Source organism: Marmota marmota, unplaced genomic scaffold, assembly GCF_001458135.2.
Source record: "Marmota marmota marmota unplaced genomic scaffold, marMar, whole genome shotgun sequence".
Classification (NCBI taxonomy): Eukaryota; Metazoa; Chordata; class Mammalia; order Rodentia; family Sciuridae; genus Marmota; species Marmota marmota.
Genome location: NW_025999891.1, coordinates 8,973,071 through 8,996,764, shown reverse-complemented (window position 1 = coordinate 8,996,764; position 23,694 = coordinate 8,973,071). Strand labels below are relative to the sequence as shown.

Below are 23,694 nucleotides of genomic sequence, written 5' to 3'. Positions count from 1 at the left end.
CTTGATCATCATGCAAAGAAAGGAAACTGCTATCTGGGACTGGAATTCTGAAAACACCTGGTTTGACATGGAACAGTGACCACCTCAAATAATGGAGTTGACCATAAGGACCCTTCCCTTCCCTGACAACCCCCTGGCAACAGCCTAACCACAAAAATTCACCCACTCCCTCATCCGTCTATAACTACCCCAGGCTGTAAGCAGAAGAAGGGTCTCAGTCTCTGGGCCCCCTCTGCAGGTTTGTCCCTCATAAACCTGTTACTGTTGAGCTGCCTCTTCTCTCCCTTGATTTCCTTCACTTCTTTCCTTACAGCCCACCTGGATGCTGTCTTGCTGTCTGAAGGCAACCAGCACATGCTCTTGTGTAGCTTGATAGCAAATCCAGAGGGTACCTGAATATAGCTCAGCCCGTGGCTAGCAGTTGTCCAGTTGGTAAATCAGGCCACCAGCTTTGTTCATCCCATACATGCTAAAAATCACCATTGCAACAGGTGCTGCTCAAGAACTTGGAACCAGCCTCCTCTCCGTGTCCCCCAAACCCCCATCCCTTTTCATTTTTTGAGACAGGCTCAGTTGCTAAGGCTGGTCTCAACTTGTGATCCTCCTGCCTCAGCTTCCCAAGTCGCTGGGATTACAGGTGTGCACCACCATGCCCTTTCTGCCACTCTTGTACCTCTGACCCCTTTCTTATTCCAAAACCCCTTTCCTCCTCTCTCTTTTGTTGGGCAGTCCTGCCCACGCCCTCTTGCTTAAGGCTACTGACCCGGGCAGCTCTTTGTGTCTCCCTCACCTGCCTACACTTGGCCTTGATATCACCCACTGGGAGGATCCTTAGGAAGCGCCAAGACAACCTAATACTCAGGCTCTTAGTATAACCTGGACAGGTGGCTATTGCATACAAAGTAAGTGGTAGAAGTGGGACTCCAGCCTTAGGCATTTTTTTTTTTTTTCAGAGTCTTTTCCTTAAGGGAATATGGTGTTCTCAAAACCAGGGTGACCTAAGGTTGCCTTGGTAAAAAGTGGTTTGGGGCTGGGGATGTGGCTCAAGCGGTAACACGCTCACCTGGCATGCACGGGGCTCTGGGTTCAATCCTCAGCACCACATAAAAATAAAATAAAGATGTTGTGTCCACCGAAAACTGAAAAATAAATATAAAAAAAAATAAATAAAAAGTGGTTGTATTAGTCCATTTTCCATTATTATAATGAAATACCTGAAGCTGGGTAACTTTATAAAGAAGGGAGGTTTACTTAGCTCACAGTTCTGGAGTTCAAAGGCATGGTCTGGGGAATAGCTTGGCTTCGGGAAGGATGGCATTACAGGAGCACGTGCAGAAGTGAGAGACCACATTGCAGAACAGAAAGCCAGAGAATGACTCAGGGTTCAGGCTCAGGCTTTTATAATAGTTTATCTTCAAAGAACTAACACAGGGGTTCCATAAGAACTACCTTAGTCCCTTCACAGGGTAGGCCCCAGTGACCTGAGGACTCCCACCAAGCCCTACCTCCCATCATCACCACACTGAAGACCAAACTCTCAACCTTTGGGGGACAAAGCATATCTGAACCATAGCAGTGGTGGATCATGGGCACTGTGTAATGATTGTTCCTCATTGGAATGTCTGGGAACTGAAGTTACCATTCTTCCTCCCATCAGAGGACAAAGGAGTAAACTTTATTGTTGTTGAAATGGAGGTAAGGCAGGATAAGAGTGCGTGGAGAGAATCAGTGTGGATAAGAAACTTTTAAAAATATGGCTTCCTAGCCCAGCCACGGTTTCTGAGAAGCACTGAGTTCCCTTAAACTTTAGCAACTTGCTAAGGGAAACAACTTCCTTTTTCCCCCCCAGTACCAGGGGATTGAACCCAGGGCTTTGCACATGGCTAGGCAAGCACCTTACTAGAGTTACATCCCCAGTCCTTTTTATTTTTGAGACAGGGTTTCACTAAATTCCCCTGGCTGGCCTTGAACTTTCTATCTTCCTGCCTTAGCCTCCCAAGTACCTGTGATTATAGGCATTATATGCTACCATGCCTGGCTTCTGTAATTTTAATTCTTGCTATTTTGGAGATCATCTTCCATTTTATACATTTCATTTTTAAATATAGAAAGATGTCTCTGGGGGCTGGGGATGTGGCTCAAGCGGTAGCATGATCGCCTGGCATGCGCGGGGCGCTGGGTTCGATCCTCAGCACCACATAAAAATAAAATAAAGATGTTGTGTCCACCGAAAACTAAAAAATAAATATTAAACAGTTCTCTCTCTCTAAAAAAAAAGTAGTGATTAAAAAAAAAAAAAAGAAAGATGTCTCTGGGAAGCTAGGGATATAGCTCAATGGTGGAGCAAGAGGCCCTGAGTTTGATTCCTAGTACTGCAAACAAACAAAAAGCTATAACTGGGAATTAAGCTACATCTAGTCTTTTAGCAATTAATTTGCTAAATGAACTTGGACAAATCATAGACATCTAGAATAATCATTAGGTAGTAAAAGTTGCTTTACTTCTCTGGGGTATGTTGAGACTTCAAAACTAAAGTGAAGGAAAAAGTATTCTCACTATGCAAACACATTAATATTAAATAATAAGGATGCATGGTGATAGTGGGAAGTATAGGAGCTTTTGGATTGTTTCCTTTAGCAAGTTGCTTCACTTCTTAGCCTCAGTTTTCTCATCTGTAAAATGAAGAGATGTACTTTACAGGTTGTTGTGAGATTAGAGATGGCATAGGTCAAGCCTTAGCATAAGGCCAGACACATGGTAGATATCTCACAAATGGTAGCTATTATTAATAATCTGACCACCAGGTTTGATTGAAATTGCCTTACAATTTACAAAACAACTGACAACTAGCAACACACACAGGGAGAACAATGCCAGGTGCAGAAACACACACTTGTAATTCCGGGGACTCAGGAGGCTGAGGCAGAAGGACTGTAAGTTCAAGGCCAGCCTGAGCAACTCAGCAAGACCCTGTCTCAAATTAAAAAAAAAAAAAAAGATTGGGGGTGTGTCTCAATGGTAGGGTGCCCCGAGGCTCAATCCCCATTATGGTGTAGTGGGGTAGGAGGAAGAAAAAGAAAATAATCAACCACCCAGTGTGGTCCTTACCATTCCCTAAAGGTGACTGCTGACTCCCCAGTGTGCACAAATCCTGCCAAATGCTGTTAGCAAAATGGTGGTGCAGCCAGATGGAACTCGGTTCCTCCTCTGAGATGGAGAGTGCTTTAGTGAAGGATGGCTGAGTGCAGATTCACTGAAATGGCTTTGACTGCCAAGTGATGGAAGGAGGGAGCCAAATGCAATGGGAAGGCTGAGAGCAGCTGGGAGGCAGTGTGTACTTGCCGACTCTTTGATCTTTCTCTGCTTCTGAAACATTTTATTCCTCTATTCTCCACTTAAGAGTCCTCTAGGCAATCAGGGCTCACCACAGATCCCACTGACATATGGACATCCCCTTTTGCTTGTTTGGTGTCATGAGGAATTCCTATTAGCTGCTAACTGTGGAGGTGGCCCACTGCACTCTAGAGGTTGTTGTGTAAACCTCCTTGAGCTGCTCATGTGCTCAGAACAGGTAAAGATTTCATGTGTCAAGCAAGTAAGGGAGACACAGAGCGGGAAGAGGCTTCTTAAACCTTTGTTCAAGCCTCTTTTATTTTGGTTGCCACTTCTGTGAGTCAGGTTGGTCTTTTCACCACTTTACCAAGCAACATCCAGCTATGTGGGTATTATTCATTCAACAGATATTTATTGAGCCCCATTATGTGCCTGGAATAATTTTAGGTTGTGACCAGGACAGACAAGCTCCCTGTCCTTGTGGGAGTTTACATTCTTGTGGGGAAAGACATTAACTCATGTACAAATAAGCTAATTTAAGATAGTAAACAGTTTAATGAACTTATAATATGGTAGTGGCAGGAGGTGGGGGATGACTTTTTAACTCAGAAAGGGACATTGGGACAAAGATTGTCATGCTACCTGAAGTCAGGTTCCAAGTAGAGAAGGACAATGACACAAGATCCGAAATGGCACATTAGAGGACTAGAAAGCTAGCCAATGAGAATAAAGAGGAAGAGTACAGCAGATCCAGTTGGAGAGGCAGCACAAAGTGAGGGCCACAGAGCACCTTCAGCCCACATGGTGTTTTTGAGATTTCACTAAAAACAAAAACATTCTTGACTTGCAATTTCTTTGAAAATTAAAAAAACAACAAACAAACTTAGCCATGCCAATATTCTGGGATGGGAACATTTGCTTCAATGTAGAACAATTATGTTCTGTCTTCTTCTGTCCTCAATGGGGCTATTATCAATTTGGAAATGATATTTACCAATCCTGGAGTACCATGTAGGTTTAATGAAGGATTGATTTTTTTTTTTCCTTCTCAGTGATGGAAGCATATGATGACTTGGAGTGACTTAATTTCGGTTCTTAAAACAATCCTAATTTGTCAAAAGATTGTTGCTAAAGGTGGGAGGACAGGGCAATAATGAATGAGGCAAGTGACTAGGGCCAGTGGAGACAGAAATGGACTGATTCTGTATATATTTCAGTGGTAGAGCTGACAGATTTGGGAGATAAAAAGGAATGGATGACTTTAAGGGTTTGCCTTGAGCATCTGGGTGGGTAGTGGCACCATTTTTCTGAGTCAGAGGACTAGAGAGAATAGTTTGGGAAAGAAAATCAAAGCTGTTTGTGGTTTACTAAATTAAGAAAAACTATTAAACATCTGAGTGGAATGTTAGATAGGCAGTTAAATGAGCCAGGAGGTTAGGAGAGGAAGATCACTTTGGGGAGAAAACTGGGAGTCTTCAGTACATAGGTGATACCTGCACTCATGGAAATGGATGAGATCACTGAGGGTGGAAATGTAGGTAGAAAATAGAATGTAGTCAGTTCTGGGATCTTTTTTCCTATTTAGATTTAAATCTTCTAAATTCCTGAGGTCACACAGGCTAATAAAACATTTAGTATTAAAAACAATCTGGTTGGAGCTAGGCTTGGTGGCACAAGCCTCCTGCCCGATTTGGGAAGCTGGGGTAGCAGGATTCCAAGTTTGAGGCCGCCTCAGCAAATTCAACAAGGATTCACCAGGGCACTAATGATGGTCAGGGCACATTCTTACTAGTCTAGGATTCAGAGCACTGGGATCAAATTTTGAGAACTTTTTCTAAAAGCCCTAGGTGGGGTTCAAATGCATAGTAACACTCACCTCGTATTCCTTAAGGCCTTCTTTGTGTAACAATTAAGGACTCAACATTCACTGGGTGTACCTGTTAATCCCAGCATTTCAGGAGGCTGAGATAGGGGGAATGAAAGTTCAAGGTCAGCTTCAGTAATTCAGTGAGACTTGTCTCATAAATAAAACTTTAAAAAGGACTGGAGATGTGGCTCAGTGACAAAGGATCCCTTGATTCAATGCCCCCATGGGGGTGGGGGATAGCATTTAAGGATAAAACGTTAACTTAGAAAGTCCAAATTCTTTATAGATGTCATTGAAGGCCTTCCACACTGTTCACAAACTACATTTCCAGTGCTAACTCTCACTGTTGCCAGGAATGAACCCTCTGCTCCAGTTATATCAGTCTGCTTATTACCTCCCGTTTTATTTTTTTCACTTGGATAACATTCTCTTTAATCTGTGCTGTTACAAAATGGCTACTCAATACTTGAAAAGTGGCCAGTCTAAACTGTGATTGCTGATAACACTCAGATTTTAGAAAACAAGCAAAGAGGGATTCCCAACTCTGGGGCCCCTTCTCTTTGAAGAAGTCTCTCTTTTGCAGTAAACCCACTTTTTGCTTGGAAAAAAAAAAAGAAAGAAAGAAAAAGTAACATTAGTAACCTTTAAATACTGATTACATATTGAAATGTTAAAAATTGAGAGAGAGAGAGAGGGACAGAGAATTTTTTAATATTTATTTTTTAGTTTTCGGCAGACACAACATCTTTATTTGTATGTGGTGCTGAGGATCGCACCCAGGCCGCAGGCATGCCAGCGAGCGCACTACCGCTTGAGCCACATCCCCAGCCCCGAATGTTAATATTTTTGATAAATCAAATAAATCATTAAAACTAAATCCACTTATTTCTTTTTAAATTGGCTATTATAAAAATTAAAATATATGTGGCTTGCATTATTTATTGGGTATTACACTATTAATTAACCAAGGTAGAAGTGGGCTCACAATTCAACCCATTTTTGTACTTCTTTCATGCTGAAATAATAAAGTGATGAATGAGGGCTGAGGTTGTGGCTCAGCGGCAGAGCACTTGCCTTGCACGTGTGAGGTTTGATCCTCAGCACCACATAAAAGTAATAAGTGAAATAAAGGTATTGTGTCCAACTACAATAAAGTGATGAATGACAGAAAAGTCTAAGTGTGGGTTCATAGATTTGAGGCAGGTGTACCCTTAGTCAAACTGAAAGTGCTATCACTGACCAACTGGCAGCTCAAGAAAGCAAAGATTTTTGTGCCAGAGATGGAACGAGTACTAATAACTTGTGCTTCTGCTCAACAAGTGTTAGACAACAACTTCTAGGCATCCACACTAATAAAAAAAAATCTATCCTTTGAATCCATCTTTCTCTCTTCTTCTACATCTAGTCACTAAAACAACTCTTCTTGTAAATTTCTTTTAATTCTATTTTTTTTCAGTCCATATCTAATCAGTCTTAGTTATTACCTTGCTTTTGAAGATGCATTTTTCAAGTAGTCTCCCAGCTTCTTTCTTCCATGTTCATTTCATTCTATATACTGCAACTAGAATGACATCTGATATTTCTTTGCAGATTAATTCTTTGCTTAAAATACCTCCATTTATTTCCACATTGCCAACAGGAAGAATTATTTAGAATTCAAGGCTTTGCAAACTTTCTTGGTACTTCTATCTATAAAATCTTCGCTTTAGGGAAACTCATATACCGAGTTAATATATGTAAAGCACTTAGAATCCTGCCTGGCCTGTGCTAATAACTGTTAAGTCTTACGTATTATTTGAATATGCTGTCTGAGTACGCATTTCTGACTCCAGAACACTAATTCCCTTTTCTTGTTTAAATACCAAATCTCCAAAGGAAGGAATAACTAAATCTATTAAAGATCAACAAGGATAATTGTTACTATTAGGAAAACTTAAATAATAATAAAAAAAAACTTTAAATGTCCTCTCCATAATTAACAAAACCTATAAAAATGAATCCTAATTTACCATAAAATCAAAATTCAGACTGGATAAGGTGGAAATAAAGGTAATAAGTATTTCTTTCATTCAAGAAACAGGAAATTTATGGAATGTTTTAGAGCAAAAGTAATTCTGAAAACAACATAAATGGATTCTAGATTAAGGCACTCTCCAATTTTGGCATATTATTAGAATAACTTAGGAACTTCAAAAATACAGTTGTCTCTGCTGGGGTTAGAGTGTTTTGTCTAATAGGCACTAGGTTTGATCCCTACTCATGCAAAAAGAAGAAGAAGAAGAAAAATAGTTGTCTGGACCCCATCCCACCCAGGTTTACTCAGATATTTGACTTTCTTTTTTTTTTTTTAAGCTTTATAGGTGATTCATGTGTACACTTTTAAAAGTATCAAAGGTGATTCTCATATACATCCACATATGACAATGACTGGTCTAATCAAAGGGAAACTTTGCTTTAAGAAGGTTGAACATGTTTGGTATATATTTTTCTCAATGTTCTTCTAAAATTTTTTTTGAAAATAGAATATCCAGAGAACTGAGTAACCCAGAATAACTTTTGTGTTTGAGTAGTGTTCTTAAAACAAGACAAAATAAAAAATTGCAGCCTTTTGATATAGGATTCAGAAAAATATATACATCTCAAATAGCAGAGTACTCATGTAAACACTTGTCTGTTTATCAGACTTATATCAACTTATAAATTTCAAAATAATTACGTAAATATATATTTAACTGTACACAATATTTACAACTTACAGATTTTCAACTCAAAAGTAAACACTTAAGCCTTAAAATGTATGAAAAAGTTGGCACTTTGTTATATAACACTTCAAAAATTTCAAAAGCAACTTTACCTCAAAAATACATTACACCAACCTTCCAAAGTGCTACTGTTCCTGGCTCATTTTATCTCAAAAATGGACACGAGTATCCAAATCTCTAGGAAAGGAGTAACAGATGTATTGTTATACTGAAAGCATTTTTACTGCTGAAAAAAACTTTACAATAGCTACAACAATAGTGGAGCAAGCCTATAGAATCCCAGCTACTCCGCAGGTTGAGGCAGGAGGATCTCCAAGTTCGAGGCCAGTCTGGGCAAGTCAGGGAGACCCTGTCTCAAATTTAAAAAAAAGTGTGTGTGTGTGTGTGGGGGGCGCAGGGAGCTGGGGCTGGGACTTAACTGTAGAGCTTCACCGGATCCAATTCCCAGTAAAGTAAGAAACAAACAACAAGAAACCTTATAACAAAGCCCCTTTCACCCTCCAATCCTGAGATAACAAATCCTGTAGTTCTCCCTCATCGTCGCTGTCAGCATTCTCCTCTTCCTTTTTTTGCAGTTCTTTTATAGTCAAAACCTCTTTAAGTTTATTTTTAATCTCATCCTGGCGATTCCGCAGCTTTTCCACCCGACGGTAACATTCTATCTGCTCATCAATCTCCCCAATCTGGCGGTCCAACCGTCCCTCCTCATCCTCTTCAGCGACTATAGCTTCGGAAATAGTGTTGACCTGCCTCATGGCTTTTTGAAATTCGTCCCACTCTTTGTCCATTTGATCCTTTGGAGCATCAACCTTTCGTACCTTTGCATCTACTTCAGGGTCGTCAAAAAATCCTTCTGGTAATGCTTCCGCGGTGTTTTCTCTCCTTTCCACCACTTTTTCATGTATTTCTGCTTTCTCAATTGACCCTGAATGAGGAATTAAGGGGGCCTTGGGAGGATTGGTATTAAAGGAATCGTTTGGTAGCACACTACTTGTTGCTTCCCGCGAGGAAGAAAGTGAGTGTTCTTTGCCGTGTGTGCTAGGCGGCAGCTTGCTATCTCCTCCTTTTCCTTCTCCGCCTCCCTCCTCTTCCTCCTCCTCCTCCTCCTCATCTTCATAATCAGGGAGTAAACCGAGTCCCGAAGGTTTACTGGGTGTCGATCTAGCGGACTCTTTTCCTGTTTTGTCAAAGTTGGTGGACAAAGCGGACGTGGAGGGCTGTACCTGAGGAACCGAGGCCTTCGCTCTCTTGGCGTCTTGATTATCCGCATCCGACGCTTTCCTCTTGACGGAAAGAGACGCAGCGTTTGCAGATGGACCCTGGGCGGCTCCCTTCGCGCCTTTCAGGTCGGCCACTTTCTCTCGGTGCTGCTTTCCCAAGACGTGAGTCTGCCACAGTAGCTCGCTCTTTACCGGGGTGTTACAAAGGGCACAGCTCAACTGCCCCAAGCGGTTGTACTTCGCGAACGGAGATTCTATCCTTTTCCGGTTAGTGCTCAGACGCTGCTTCTCCTTCATCAATCGTCTGAGTTCTTCTTGATTTACTACTCGCTTCCCGGCCGGAGGCCGAGCGGAGGCGGAGGACGCCATCTTTGCGACCAGATCCCTGGCGATTCTGGCTTCCGTCCCGGCGAGGCTTGATTGCGTCACTTCCTGATGGAGCGACGATTGGTCACAGCGCAGGAGAGGGCGTGGCGCCAGAATTTTACCTCAGAACTAGCACGAAGGCTGTTTTTCCCCCGCTCAACCGTTAGGCTATGGCAGCGATCAAGGCCATAAACTCCAAGGCTGAAGTGGCGCGGGCCCAGGCGGCCTTGGCTGTCAACATATGCGCCGCCCGAGGGCTGCAGGATGTGCTGAGGACCAACTTGGGTCCTAAGGGCACCATGAAAATGTGAGACGGCGGTTAGGGCACCAGGCGGTTTTGGGGTGATGGGACCTCCTCTGATGCATAAGTTCCGCGAAGACACTGGAGCGATCAACTTGTAGGCCTGGCTCCCTTTTTGTCATTTCTGCCCTGAGAATATCTCTAGCCTGGTGGTCAGGAGGAGAAAAGCCTCCCCCGAGGAAAGAGCCCCCCGAGTGAAGCCGTGACACCCGCTCTCCCATTTTCGTTAAGGTTTCTGTGGGATTAGAAAGCCAGTTCATTTGTCTCATTGTAAATGGAAGGCGTTTAACACCTCTTTCTTCCTTCCTCGAGTGCTGGGGATCAAACCCAGAGCTTGGTGTACCTAGGCAAATCCTCTGTCACTGAGTTACATCTTCAGCCCCAACTCCTCTGCTTTTTAAAACTGTATGCCCTTAGTCTATAAATTCGACTCCACCCCCCCACTGCCAGCCCCTCTTCGTGGTGCAGGGGTCTTGTGCATGCTTGGCACAGGCTCTACCACAGAGCCAAATTTTTAGCCCCAGGACAGATAGTCTTTTTGCATGGCAAGCAATGTGTTGTCATGGAAAGGGTACAGGATTTGGAACCAGGCAGGCATAGGTTCAAATCCAAATATAATCTTCTAGCTCTGAGTACTTAGGCAAGTTCCTTGAATGCTCTGTGCCTATAATTGTTCATTATTTTAGTATTTATTTAGTACCATTTTTTTTCTTTACACAAGTGGAGAAGAGACTGGTGAGAGCAAAAGGGTGTAAGAGAAACATCCTGACAGCAAGGAGAAAACTAATATTAATAGTAGAAGAAGGCACTTATGCACTAGATGCTGGGAAAACAGATGACAAAGATAGTTTTAGTTCTTAAGGAAATCTGGTAGAGACAGATGTGCTAATTATATATAGATGCATATGATTATACTGAGGAAAGGGACTAATTACTGATGGCAGAAGGAAAAGCCTCTCAAATAACAGATGATGGGGCTGGGGTTGTGGCTCAAGTGGTAGCGCAGTTTGCCTAGCATGCGTGAGGCACTGGGTTGGATCCTCAGCATCACATAAAAATAAAATAAAGGTATTGTGTCCACCTAAAACTAAAATAAATAAATATTTTAAAAAGATAACAGATGATGTTTGATCATAGTCTTGAAAGAAGAATGAGTTCACCAGTTGGAGAAGGAGTACAAGTCCTCCTAAGTAGAATAATTTCAGGAATAAGAAAGCTCAACAATGTAAACATAACAAACAAAACAAAAACAATTTAAGGGGAAGTAAAAGACTTGGTTTGTAGGTAGGTGGTAGATGAGGAAGAAAGATAGACAAGCCAGATTGGGAAAGGTCAAGTATGTCATTGCTAAATTAGTTTGGATTTTACCTTGAAGGTGATGGAGAACATACAAATTACTGAGGGATTTTTGAGTCACATTGCCTTTTAGAAAAATAAATGTATAGCATGGAAGGTAAATTCAAATTTGGAGGTAATCAGGATGCTGTTTAAGCAGTCCAGGGTAGAATGATAATGACAGTGGAAATGGGGAGGGGGGGTTATGACTCAGAGATATTTAGATCGTAGAATTGACAGAGCTTGGTGATCTAGCTTGGTGATGAATGAGGGGAACTAAGTTGAAGGAGTGAATGATTGATGACATTTACCAAAAATAAAAACCTGCAGGAAAGTTTGCAAACATGTGCTTTGTTTCTCATACTCTTTGACCCAAGTTTCTAAATCCTCAAGTACTCTCCGAATATTCCATTTGGTCTGAATTCACCATAAGTTCATCTTGGGAGAAAGGATCCTGTGAGCAGCAAGTGGTGATAGTTACTGTGGTATTCCCCCATGGCATAATGGAGTTTTCAAAGCCCTGTTTCCTTTATTAAGGAAAGTGGAACGACAAGTACTGGGAATGTCGTGTTTGACTCTTGACATGTGAAGTTAATATTATTACTGTTCTTTGAACAGGCTTGTTTCTGGTGCCGGTGACATCAAACTCACCAAAGATGGCAATGTACTGCTTCATGAGATGGTGAGCTGATGCTGTTGACTTTAACAAACCTTAATAAGCCTTAAGTAAGAACATGGTACAATTTGTATACATTTAAGCCAAGGCTGTCAGCTAAATATTGCAGTCTTGAGGTATGCCTGTTGGATTAAACCTCAATAATTTTTTTTTTGCTGTTTCAAACAATAACTTAGGGATATTTACAAATTAATAACAAACTTAAGGCACTGTGTTATATTCTTTGTAATCATGGAAGAATAAAAATTCCTTTGCAGTTTTCATAAATATTCATCTTTGAGATTGAAGGATTTAATCTTCTTTTGTAAATATCATTGCATTCTGAAAAAAGGAGTGTTCAAACCTCATTAGTTCTCAATTTTTAAATTTTGGACTTGACATTTACAAAGTATTTGATAATATAAAACTTGTAAACTTGTAGGATCAAGCTTATTTCTTAATAATACTGTTGACCCTTAGGTTATCTTTTTGTGGCCTTCTCTATCTCATTCCCCTTTCTTTTTAAATCTGTTGCTTACTTTTTCCAGCAAATTCAACACCCAACAGCTTCCTTGATAGCAAAAGTTGCAACAGCACAGGATGACATCACAGGAGATGGTACTACTTCAAATGTTCTAATTATTGGAGAGTTATTAAAACAAGCTGATCTTTACATTTCTGAGGTATTACTATTTCACAAAATTCACTATTTTGAATGAAGTTTATAAAAAATAAAATGGTTTAATTTTAGAGAGGGTACAGGTTAATTTTAATTAAGATATTCTTGGATATTTATAAATGGAAATAGCAATGAACTTCACCCCCCCAATAAATAAATGCCTTTTATTGGAATAATATGCCTCTTTTAAAAATGAAATGGTTAAGATCTATAGAAAGATAAAAAAAATTACCCATGTACCCAAGAGTAATGGCTTAAGAAAGAAAATGCCACTAATAAAAGTTGAAAACAAATTACACACCTTTAAAAAAATAACTGGAGGGAAAACCTTATTGAAAGTTTCCCATCTTGTGAATTTACCTACCTTTTTAGATTTATTTTCCTTTATAAACCATCTATTCAGATTCCTCCATTAACTAGCCTCAGAAACATCATGCACATTTCTAGCTCTGTGTCTTTGTTTGATCTCTATTCTTTTCTTAGTATTACCTACCTGTTTCCTATAATTATTTGAATTTTTTCTCTTATTCAGAGACCATTCAGCAAAGCATTACCCGGTTAAAGTGCTGAAATTATTGCTTCTTTGTGTTTTATTCAGTATTGAGAATTGTCTATTAATTCAGTACCTGCAACTTATCTCAGGATGCTTTGGCCTGTAAGCAGTAGAAATTGACTAAAACTCACTTAAACAATGAAGAAATTATTAAGCTCCCATAATAGAACATTAAGAGATAAGGATGGATCCAAGTTGAATTGATTAAAAAGTTTATTCAGTCATCAAGAACCTGGGACCTTTCTGTCTCTTAGCTCTTCCATTCATGGTACTGTTTCATCCTAAGGCTTGTTTTTATCTTGAGTGTAAGACTGTCAAAGGAAATCAGGGTTACTTGCTTCTTGGTAATACTCAATAGGGGACACAACTTCTTTTTTTGTGGTTGGGCCAACTTTAGTCTTATGCTCATTCTAAACCAATAACCATTTTAAGGGGAATTGACTTAAATTAATCAGGATCCACTCCTTGACCTGGGAAGAGGGACACCCAAACAATATAAGGTTTGGTTTATTTTGAGAGATTGGTAGGTAATGACATAATAATGAAACTGGCAGATGGTGATAGAGCTAGGCACAGGATATGGCAGAAACACTAAGGAGGAAGGAGTTCCTAAACTAAACTGTTGTAGTCAGAAAGCAACTCACTGCAGGAAGTAAGTCCTGAGCTAAATTTTCAGGATGGAATGAGCCAGATGAAAGAGTGAGGAGCAAGGAGAATGGCATTCCAGACAGAAGGAACAACATAGTGTTTTATAGAGCAGCAAGCAGTTTGGTGTTGCTGGAGTTTATAATGATTTGGATGGTAGCAGAGAAGAGGCTGGAGGAGGTGGGAGCCAGATCACAGAGGGTATGTGGTACGTTAACCAGGAAACTTGCACTTTATTCTGTGTTGAATAGACTAAACATGTCAACATAGTAACATCTGATGTGGTCATATTGGCATTTTAAATGTTTGGGGACAATTTTAAGGGAGTCATGACAAGAGAGGTTCTAGTAGTCCAGATGAGCAATTGTGATGTCCTGGACTGAGGAAATTTTTGAAAATGGTAATAGCGAGGCTCTAGAGTCACGTCTCTTGGGTTTAAATCCTGGCTCCACTTTTATAAAAAAATGTTTATTGGTACACTGTAGTTTTACATGTTAGTGGGATTTGCTATTTTATATTCATTCACACATGCATACACGTAATTTGGTCAATTTCATTCCTTGGTACATTGCTCCACTTAACTAGTTTGCTAATCTAAGGCAAATTACATTATTCCCTTAAAATTTGGTCACTCACCTGTGTATAGTGGGAGTAATAAATATCCACTTCATACTGTTGTTGAGAGGGTTAAACTAATTCATGTAAAGCTCTTATTAGATAGTGCCCAGCACAAATGTTCAATTAAATGTCAACTTTTAAATATTATAGGAGTGACATAAAGGAATGGTGGGAATAAATTAGAAATTGTACCAGCCTTCACAAAATTTGTTAACTATTATTTTAAAAAAATATTTTTGTTATAGATGGACGCAATACTTTTATTTATTTATTTATTTATTTTATATGTGGTGCTGAGGATCAAATCTGGTGCCTTACACATGCTATAGGCAGGTGTTCTACTACTGAGCTGCAACCCCAGCCCCTATTTATTATTTTTCAGAGTAAATAATACTGTTTAAAATTGTTTTGTCAGAATTTCAGATCTACAGAAAAGTTGCAAGAATGTTAACAAAGAATTCCTATATATGTTTTACCCATATTCTCCAATTTTTATAATTTCTCCATTCTTGGCCTTGCTCTGAGATATAATATATATATAACACACACACATATATATAATATATAATTTTGTATATATAATTATATATAACATTATAATAGAGGAAATCATATATATCACTGTACATATCATACATATCATATTGTACTATATATCAGAGGAAATAATATATATCATTGTATGTATCTTTTTCTAAATGATTTGAGAGTAAGCTTCAGATATGATCTATTTCAGAATTAGTCGGTGTACATTTTTATAATCAAGGATTCTCATATATAACCACAGTGTAATTACATAAAACAGGAAATTAATATTAACATTGACTCATTCAAGTAGTACTATTATCTAATCTGCAGATTTTATTCAAATTTCACCACTGCTTCCAATAGTGACCTTTATAGAAAAAGAAAATCTAGGATCATGCATTGCATTCGGTTGTCATGTTCCTTTAGTCTCTTGTAAGCTGAGATAATTCTTGAGCTTCCTTTTATGCTTCATGACATTGCTACTTTTAAGGACTATAGGCCAGTTATTTTATACAAAGTCCCTTAATTGGATTTGTCTCTTTCCTCACAATTATACTCAGGTTATTAATTTTTGGCAGGAAAATCACAGAAGTACTGTTGTGCTCTTCTGAATGCATCCTATCAGAAGGCGCATGATGTCTGTCTATCATTACTGTGATGTTAACTTTGATCACTGGGTGAAGGTGTTGTTTAGCACTTTTTTCTAAATGCTTAGCATTAAAAGGAGCCTTTTTTGTTGTTGCTGTTGTTGGAGCTCATTTAGAAGGGCACCACATGACAATGTAGTCATAATTTTTGGAAACAGAGCAACTTTTATCTTTTATAAATTGCTCATTTACGTTTAGTGGCATTAATGTGGCTAACATTACTTTTTTGGAATATATTAATAGGAGAGGATAGTTACTTTTGACTTTCAATGATTTACTTCATAATATTAAATTTCATATTGATATAATAGGGCCTGCACCCTAGAATAATAGCAGAAGGATTTGAAGCTGCAAAGATAAAAGCACTTGATGTTTTGGAGGAAGTTAAAGTAAAAAAGGAGATGAAAAGAGAAATCCTCTTAGATGTGGCTAGAACATCTCTACGGACGAAAGTTCATGCAGAACTGGCTGATGTGTTAACAGAGGTATGTGATTAAAATTTTTGTATTGAGAATGAGTATAGCCTAACACATGATGATATTTTCTTTTTCCTAGAAGACAGCCAAGATTTGCATGTGATTCTTTTGAATGTACAACAAAATAAGGAGATAAACACTTACAGGCTTATGTATAGACATTAATTGGTCAGAATAGTATTTGTAGTTTTCCAAAAGTGTCATATTAACACTTATGTGACTTGAAAGTTGGAGGGAGTTGGCCTCCTGTAGATTATCTCCTATGGGTAGTATACTAGTCTAAACCTAGAGGTCCATATTTTGTTATAGAGTGATACATGAGGAAGTTGTTTTTGCAGTGTGCCTTGTAGTTAAGTTTACTACTTTTACGAAGCATGATTGAGCTGATATATAATATTCACATTTGGGAAATGTGTGTTTGTTTTCTTTTCTTCTAAAGGAGGAGCATATGTAATATACAGACAAGATTGGTTGGATATTTTAAGAAGGCTTTTATCAGGTGGTTATCATTTGATGACATCATTATTGTTCTCCAGCTTTGCAATTTCTAAAACTTGACCGTATTAAATGTATCAGAAATGATGAATTCATAGTAACCAAACTCATATTTATATCTCTAAAAGAAAATGGTGCTTCTGCACAGCAAAGGAAATACAAAGCAGAATGCTATCTTACTAATTTGAGAAATACAAATGCCAAATGGACTGAAACACCTGAGTTGCCTCTGCTTAATTCTCCTTCCCAATAGGAAAAGTATGGGAAATTGGATTAAAATCAGACAATTTCTTGCTGAGCAGAGTCAGAAGCAGCAGCTACATTTTCTGCTGTTGGAACACTCAAGTGGTTCAAGATCTCTGCTATTTAGGGCAGTCATTTTCTTTCTTTCTTTCTTTTTTCCTCTTTCCACATTTTTTATTGGTACATTATAGTTGTATATAATGATGGAATTTATTGTTACATATTCGTACATGCACACAATATAATGATATAATTGGCCAATATCACTCCCCAGCACTTCTTCCTTCCTCCTTTCCTCCCACCTTCCTCTCATCCCTTCTTCCCTTTCCTCTATTGATCTCCCTTTGATTTTCATGAGATCCCCGCCCCCATCTTTTTCTTTTTCCTCTCTAGCTTCCACATATGAGAGAAAACATGATCCTTGACTTCAGTTTAACCTATGTTGCTTTATGAAACAGTGTCTAGTTTCATTCATTTTCCTGCAAATGATATAATTTCATTTTTCTTTATGGCTGAATAAAACTCCATTAGTATATTTCCACATTTTCTTTATTCATACATCTGTTGATGGACACTGTAGCTGTTGTGAATTGTGCTGCTCTACACATGGGTATGCATGTCTCACTATAGTATGCTGACTTTAATTCTTTAGGATAAATACCAAGGAGTGTATAGTTGGGTCATGTGGTATTTCCATGCCTAGTTTTTTTGAGGAAACTCCATATTGATTTTCATAGTGATTGTACTAATTTACAATCCCATTAACAGTGGAAAAGTGTTCATTTGTCTCCACATCCTCTCCTTCATTTATTATTATTTGTATTCTTGATGACTGCCATTCTGACTGGCAAAAGATGAAATCTCAGTGGAGTTTTGATTTCCATTTCCCTAATTGCTAATGATGTTGAACATTTTTTCATATATTTGTTGATCATTTGTATTTCTTCTTTTGAGAAGTGTTTGTTTAATTCATTTACCCATTTATTAATTGGGTTATTTTGGGGGGAGATTGTTAAGTTTTTGAGTTTTTAAATATATTCTAGGGCTAGGGATGTGGCTCAAGGGGTGGCGCACTCGCCTGGCATGTGCGGGGTGCTGAGTTTGATCCTCAACACCACATAAAAATAAAATAAAGATATTGTGTCCACCTCAAACTAAAAAATAAATGTTTTAAAAATAAATATATTCTAGATATTAATTCTCTGTCAGAAGAGTAGCTAGCAGAGATTTTCAGTCATTCTAGAAGTTCTCTCTTCTCATTCTTAATAGTTTCCTTTGCTGTGCTGAAGCACCATTTTCTTTTGGAGATATAAAACCACTTATGTTCTTACTACCCAGTGACAACTTTGTCTTATTCTCTAGTAAGTGCCACAATTAAGTATTATGTTACTGCAGGTAAAATCTTCTAAGATATAGTGGGTTTTTTGTTTTATTTTAGGGTGGTTATACCTTAGCTCTTAATTTTCATAATCAGTTTTTTTTTTCATATTATTTCTGAGCTAACTATAATATATGTTGTGTTCTGGAGCCGGGGTTGTGGCTGAGTGGTAGAGTGCTTGCCTAGCACGTGTGAGGCCCTGGGTTCTATCCTCAGCAGCACATAAAAATAAATAAAGTAAAGGTATTGTGTCCAGCTACAACTAAAAAAATAAATATTTTTTTAAAAAGATATGTTGTGTTCTGCTTTTAAAATTGCACAGCCCTGGGGAAATATAGCAAAATAAATGAGACAAGTTTTCCTGGCATGTCAATTTTACTTTACCATTTGGGTGGAAGCATTATTTTCACATTGAAATAAATGTGTGGCATGACCTGGAAACTTTTCATGGAAAAACATGAGACTGAAAAATGACATGTTATTATAGGCAGCAAATTTGAGCTCTTAGATTGTATTTCCTCCTTTTCTATTAAGGTACCCTTTGGTGGAAGAGGTTATATAGTGTTAGTGAGGCAGAAATAGCAGTGGCTTGACATTAACAGAGACCTGAATTCTAGTCCTGGCTCTGCTACTATCAGATCTTATTTTAAAACTGTAATTTCTTAGGTTCTCTCAGTTTCCTTATCTATGTAATAAAGGATTTGGACCTGATGATCTCTGTAGTTCCTTTAGACTCTAAAGTATCCATGCATATTATTTTTTTGTCAGTGTCTACAATAAAATGCTATTTGTTGGCTTTGCCTTATATTTTGAAACCTGAAGCCCTTTCTGTATTTGGTGATTGATTATGGGGGCCAGGGTTTTTTGTTTTTTTTTTAATAGTCCAAATAATCAACTATCCTCATTCACTTCTCTTTCAGGCTGTGGTGGATTCCGTATTGGCTGTTAGAAGACCAGGTTACCCTATTGATCTCTTCATGGTGGAAATAGTGGAGATGAAGCATAAAGCAGGAACAGATACACAGTAAATTTTGACGATACATAGGTTTAGAATATTTGGTTTTCTTCAAATGTTCTTTCATTAATTTCACTAGTTGTTTTACCTCAACATTAGTCTATTCATTCAACATGCATTAACTAGTTCATGCCTTTCACTACCATGAGCCAGTTACTTTTTACTTTGAAAATTATTTTGAAGAAGTCTGGTTATTCGTCTTGCACATTTTTTGTGGAAAGAGTCTTGATTATTCATGTAGTTTTCTTGGGACAAGTTAGGTTTTTCTACTTCTTTTTGAACCACTTTATTAAGTAATATTTTTTCCAGGAATTCATCCATTTTGTCTAAGTCTTTAAATATTTGACATAAATGTTCATAAAATCCTATTTGCAAGATCTATAGTGATATCCTTATTTTTCCTGGTGTTGTTTTATTTTTCCTTTTCGATAATTTTTTTCCAGGGATTGGTTTGGGTTTTGCTTCATAGTATCTTTCACCTTATTATTTAATTTCTTTTACTTTTTTGGAGATATTTTCTTCTTCTGTACTATGTATTTTTTTCCTCCCTGCCCCTTCTTTCTTTCTTTCTTTTTTTTTTTTGAGACAGTGTCTCACTATGTTTTCCAGTCTGGTCCAGAACTCCTGGGCTCAGTAATTTCTTCTGCCTCATCCTCCTGAGTAGCTGGGACTTCAGGTGCTTGCCACTGCACCCAATAGATAGCTACTTAGGTTATTAATTTTCAGCTTTCTATTCTTATAATGTAGTATTTAAGGTGTTAAATTGTCCTGAAAGTATTACTTAGCTGCATTCCTTAAATTTTGATATGTGGTTTTATAATTTTTATTCTGTTTAAAATACTTTCTAATGTCCATGAGGGGTGTGTGTGTGTGTGTGTGTGTGTTTCAGTATTGGGGATTGAACACAGGGCTTTGCATGTGCTCTACCACTGAGCTACATTTCCAACCTTCTTTTTAATTTGATTTGGAGATAGGGTCTCATAAAGTTGCTTAGACTGACCTCAAATTCTCTATCCTCCTGCCTCAGCCTCTTGAGTAGCTGGGATTACAGGCATGAACCATTGCATCTGGCACTGTGATTCTTAATTTCAAAATATTAGGGACATTTTTTGGTTTTTTTATTGATTTCTAGATTAACTATATTATGGTCAGAAACTATGTTCTATGAGATTTCACTGCTTTTTTGGGGGCAGGGGTACTAAGGATTGAACTCAGGGGCACTCAACCACTGAGCCACATCCCCAGCCCTATTTTGTATTTTATTTAGAGACAGGGTCTCACTGAGTTGCTAAGCACCTCACTGTTGCTGAAGCTGGCTTTGAACTGTCGATCCTCCTGTTTCAGCCTCCCGAGCTGCTAGGATTACAAGCATTTGCCACTGCCCAATTTCATTGCTTTGAAATTTGTTTGACTATGCATTATGGCTGAGTGTATAGATAGTCAATTTTTGTTAATGTTACATGTACTTGAAAAAAATGTATGCTGCAGTTGTTAGGTACAAGTTTATATATGTCCAGTTAGATCAAGGGAATCAAGTTTGTTAATACTTTCATTTAGACCTTCTTATCCTTATTGGTATTTATCTGCTTATTCTGTCAATTACTGAAAGACATATGTTAATATCTTTCAATGTTACTGTAGATTTGTATTTTTAGTTTTTTAAAATTTTTTAGTTGTTGTAGAGGGAGACAATATCTTATGTTTTTATTTTTATGTGGTGCTGAGGATTAAAACCAATGCCTCACACATGCTAGGCAAGCTCTCTACCACCGAGCTACAACCCCAACCCTGTATTTTTAGTTTTGACAGTTTTGCTTTATATATTTTGAGACTTGGCTTGGCTTGGGAATGTCACTCAGTAGTATAATACTTGCCTAGTATGTGTGAGGCCCTGGGTTTCATCCCTGGCCAAAAGAACCAAACCAAACCAAAACAAAAGACTGTCTTATTAAATGCATACAGTTTTTAAAGCATTATATTTTTGCAGTGCATTGAACATTTTTAACAATATGAAGTGACCATCTTCTCTCTAGTAATGGCTTAAAAGTGTAATTTATCTGATATTGATATAGCTGTCACACCAGCTTTTTTTAAATTAGTATTTGCCTGTTATTTTTTAATGTTTTACTTTTAATCTTTCTCTGTTATATTCTACTTGATTTTTTACAATTTTTACTTCTTATAATGATGTGATATAATACAGTGTCTACATGATGAGATGAAGAGAAATGAATGATTTAGGCATTGTGATGTCGTGTTAAGCTACATATAAGCTACTATACCTTCTGATGATACTTAAGAAGGAGGATCATCTTCTTCTGGTAGATCATAGAGCCATGACAATGTCAATGGTCAGTGATCCTTGACAACTAAAAGAACTTTTGCTGAAATTTTTTGGAAGAACATTATAATCAAAAGTTGTTGTTTCTTTCTCATCAAGGTGTTGCTGCAGAAGCTAATACTTCAGTGACCATATAAGTAGCTTTAATGTTGCATTCCAGCTGAGGACTGTATTCCATAATTTTGTCCTTTAATGTCTGTGCCATTTAACACACTGGCAAATTTGGGTAATGTCCACATTGGTGATTCTGCTTCCCTTTCTTCTCCTCCTCCTCCTTCCTCCTCTACTTTCTCTTCCTCACCCTCATCACCCTCCTCTTCCTCTTCACTTCTTCCTCTTCCTCTTTTTCCTCCACTTTCTCCTTCTCATTGTCCAGGCTGGTCTCAAATTTTTGGACTTAAGTGATCCTCCTGCCTCATCCTCCTCAGTAGCTGAAACTACAGGCATGGCCACCACATCTGACTTAGCTTCTTTGTCTTCCTCTTTCTTTGTAGATGACTCAACAATCATCTAATCCCTCATTTGTTAATGCTAAACAGTGGTTGACAGCAGGTAACTGAGGCCATGGGTAATTGAAACTGAGGAAAGTGAAACTTCAGACAAGGGGACTACTGTACTTCACTTCTGCTTAAAGTTCATTCTGTATAGATTTCCTTTAGTGAAAGTTTGCTGGAGGCGTATTGTTGTTTGTTTGTTTGTTTTTTTCCAGAAAATGCCTTTATTTCATCTTCATTCTTTGTATTTTACTTTTTTATATATCGAACTAGATTCACAGGTACAGATGGTCCCTAACAGTTCAATTTATGATTTTTTTAAATTTACAATGCTGTGAAAGTGATATGAATTCGGTAGTAACTATACTTTGAATTTTGATTTTTTCCTAGTAATCTGTGGTGTGATACCCTCTGCCATTGCTGGGCAGTGAAAGTAGCCACAGCTCCCCACCAGTGAACATTTAGGAGAATAAAGGATGGATACTTTACAGTGTACTGTGGAGTAAACTATGATGTTGAGAAGGTTGGGAAAAGTAAATGTCATTTTTGTCTTACAATGATTTCAACTTTGATGATTTTATTGAGATAAAACTTTGTTGTAAGTTGAGGAGCATTTTCTTTGAGCTGATTGAAGGATTGTTATGCTGTATTCTGACTTCCATGATTGTTCTTAAGAAATTAGCTGTTTTTAATGAAATTTTTAATTGCCTAGATGATACAGACATATTTCTCTTTGGTATTCTACACTTTTACTATGATGTGTAGAATTTCTTTTTGTTTATTCTGCTTGGTATTTTCTGGGCTTCTTGAGTTTATGAATTGATGTATTTTATTTGGTTCACATCCATTACCTCCTGAAATATTTATTCTGCCCTGTTACCTGTTATTTTTCTTCAGTTAAACATATGCTTGATGTTCTTACTCTGTCTTCCATTTACTTTCTCTCTTTTGTGTTACATTACATACCCAGTATTTGGCTAATCTGTAGTTATTTATTTTGTAGTGACTTATTCAATTATTTTCTGTTGAGCAGTGGCTAATCTTTAAATCAATCTTTTGATTAGGAGAAATTTTAGATGAAGTATAGTCACTGAAAAGTAACACAATGAAGAGTGTTCCCACCATAATGGTATAGCTTGATGAATTTTCTAATATATCTGTATAATTAGCATTCATAAAAGAAACAGATCTCCAAGAACCTTCCCTTGGTATGTTCCCTTTCAGCCTTTATTTGTCAAGACTAACCTGAATTTCTATGACATAGATTAATATTACTTGTTTTATACTTGTCTAAGGGGAATCATAAAGCAGGTGCTTTTTTGATTCTGACTTTTTTTTTTATTCGGTATTGTTTTCACTCATCTGAACTGTTCCATGTATAGTAGATCATTCATTCTCATTTCCTCTGTAGTATTTTATTGTTACTCTTGCAATCCATTCATTCTGCTAATGATGAGAAGTTAGGTAGCTTTCAATTTTGACCTTTATGAGTAGTGCTTCTGAAAACATTATAACATCCTTTTGTTAGACATATGAATGCATGTCTGTTGAGAGCCACAGCTGAAGGGGCCCCAGCAAACTTCCAGCTGCCAGCTGATTGGCTCCTCTGCATGATGCTCATTGGGCTGTTTCCCCGCCCTTTCAGACCACGGAGCTGCTCACTGGGGGACTCTTTTGGCTCCGCCCCCCCCACCCAGTCAATCGGCCTCAAGAGCAGGAGGAGTGTGTGTGTGTGTGTGGGGG

General features: G+C 38.1%; 2 protein-coding genes across 5 annotated transcripts in view; one reads left to right on the top strand and one right to left on the bottom strand.

The window, feature by feature from the left end:
• Positions 1–23,694, top strand: part of Cct6b (chaperonin containing TCP1 subunit 6B) — a 52,288-nt gene that overhangs the window by 7,524 nt on the left and 21,070 nt on the right. Inside the window, exons 1-5 of one of the 4 annotated variants that reach the window (XM_015501196.2) lie at positions 9,517–9,855; positions 11,803–11,866; positions 12,388–12,522; positions 15,821–15,994; positions 19,022–19,125. In XM_015501196.2, the coding sequence (XP_015356682.1) occupies positions 9,719–9,855; positions 11,803–11,866; positions 12,388–12,522; positions 15,821–15,994; positions 19,022–19,125 (614 nt within the window). In that variant the 5' untranslated portion in view covers positions 9,517–9,718. Of the gene's footprint in view, positions 1–9,513; positions 9,856–11,802; positions 11,867–12,387; positions 12,523–15,820; positions 15,995–19,021; positions 19,126–23,694 lie in introns of those variants that run through there. The other 3 variants (XM_048794944.1, XM_048794940.1, XM_048794937.1) reach the window with 3 other exon arrangements.
• On the bottom strand, positions 7,264–9,551 carry Znf830 (zinc finger protein 830). Its single transcript, XM_015501197.2, has one exon. It carries the CDS (start codon positions 9,549–9,551, stop codon positions 8,439–8,441), a length of 1,113 nt encoding a protein of 370 aa, XP_015356683.1. The 3' UTR covers positions 7,264–8,438.

Bases quoted from the DNA above. Each gene is read 5' to 3' on its own strand.
- Znf830 (XM_015501197.2), bottom strand. From the start codon at position 9,551: ATGGCGTCCTCCGCCTCCGCTCGGCCTCCGGCCGGGAAGCGAGTAGTA.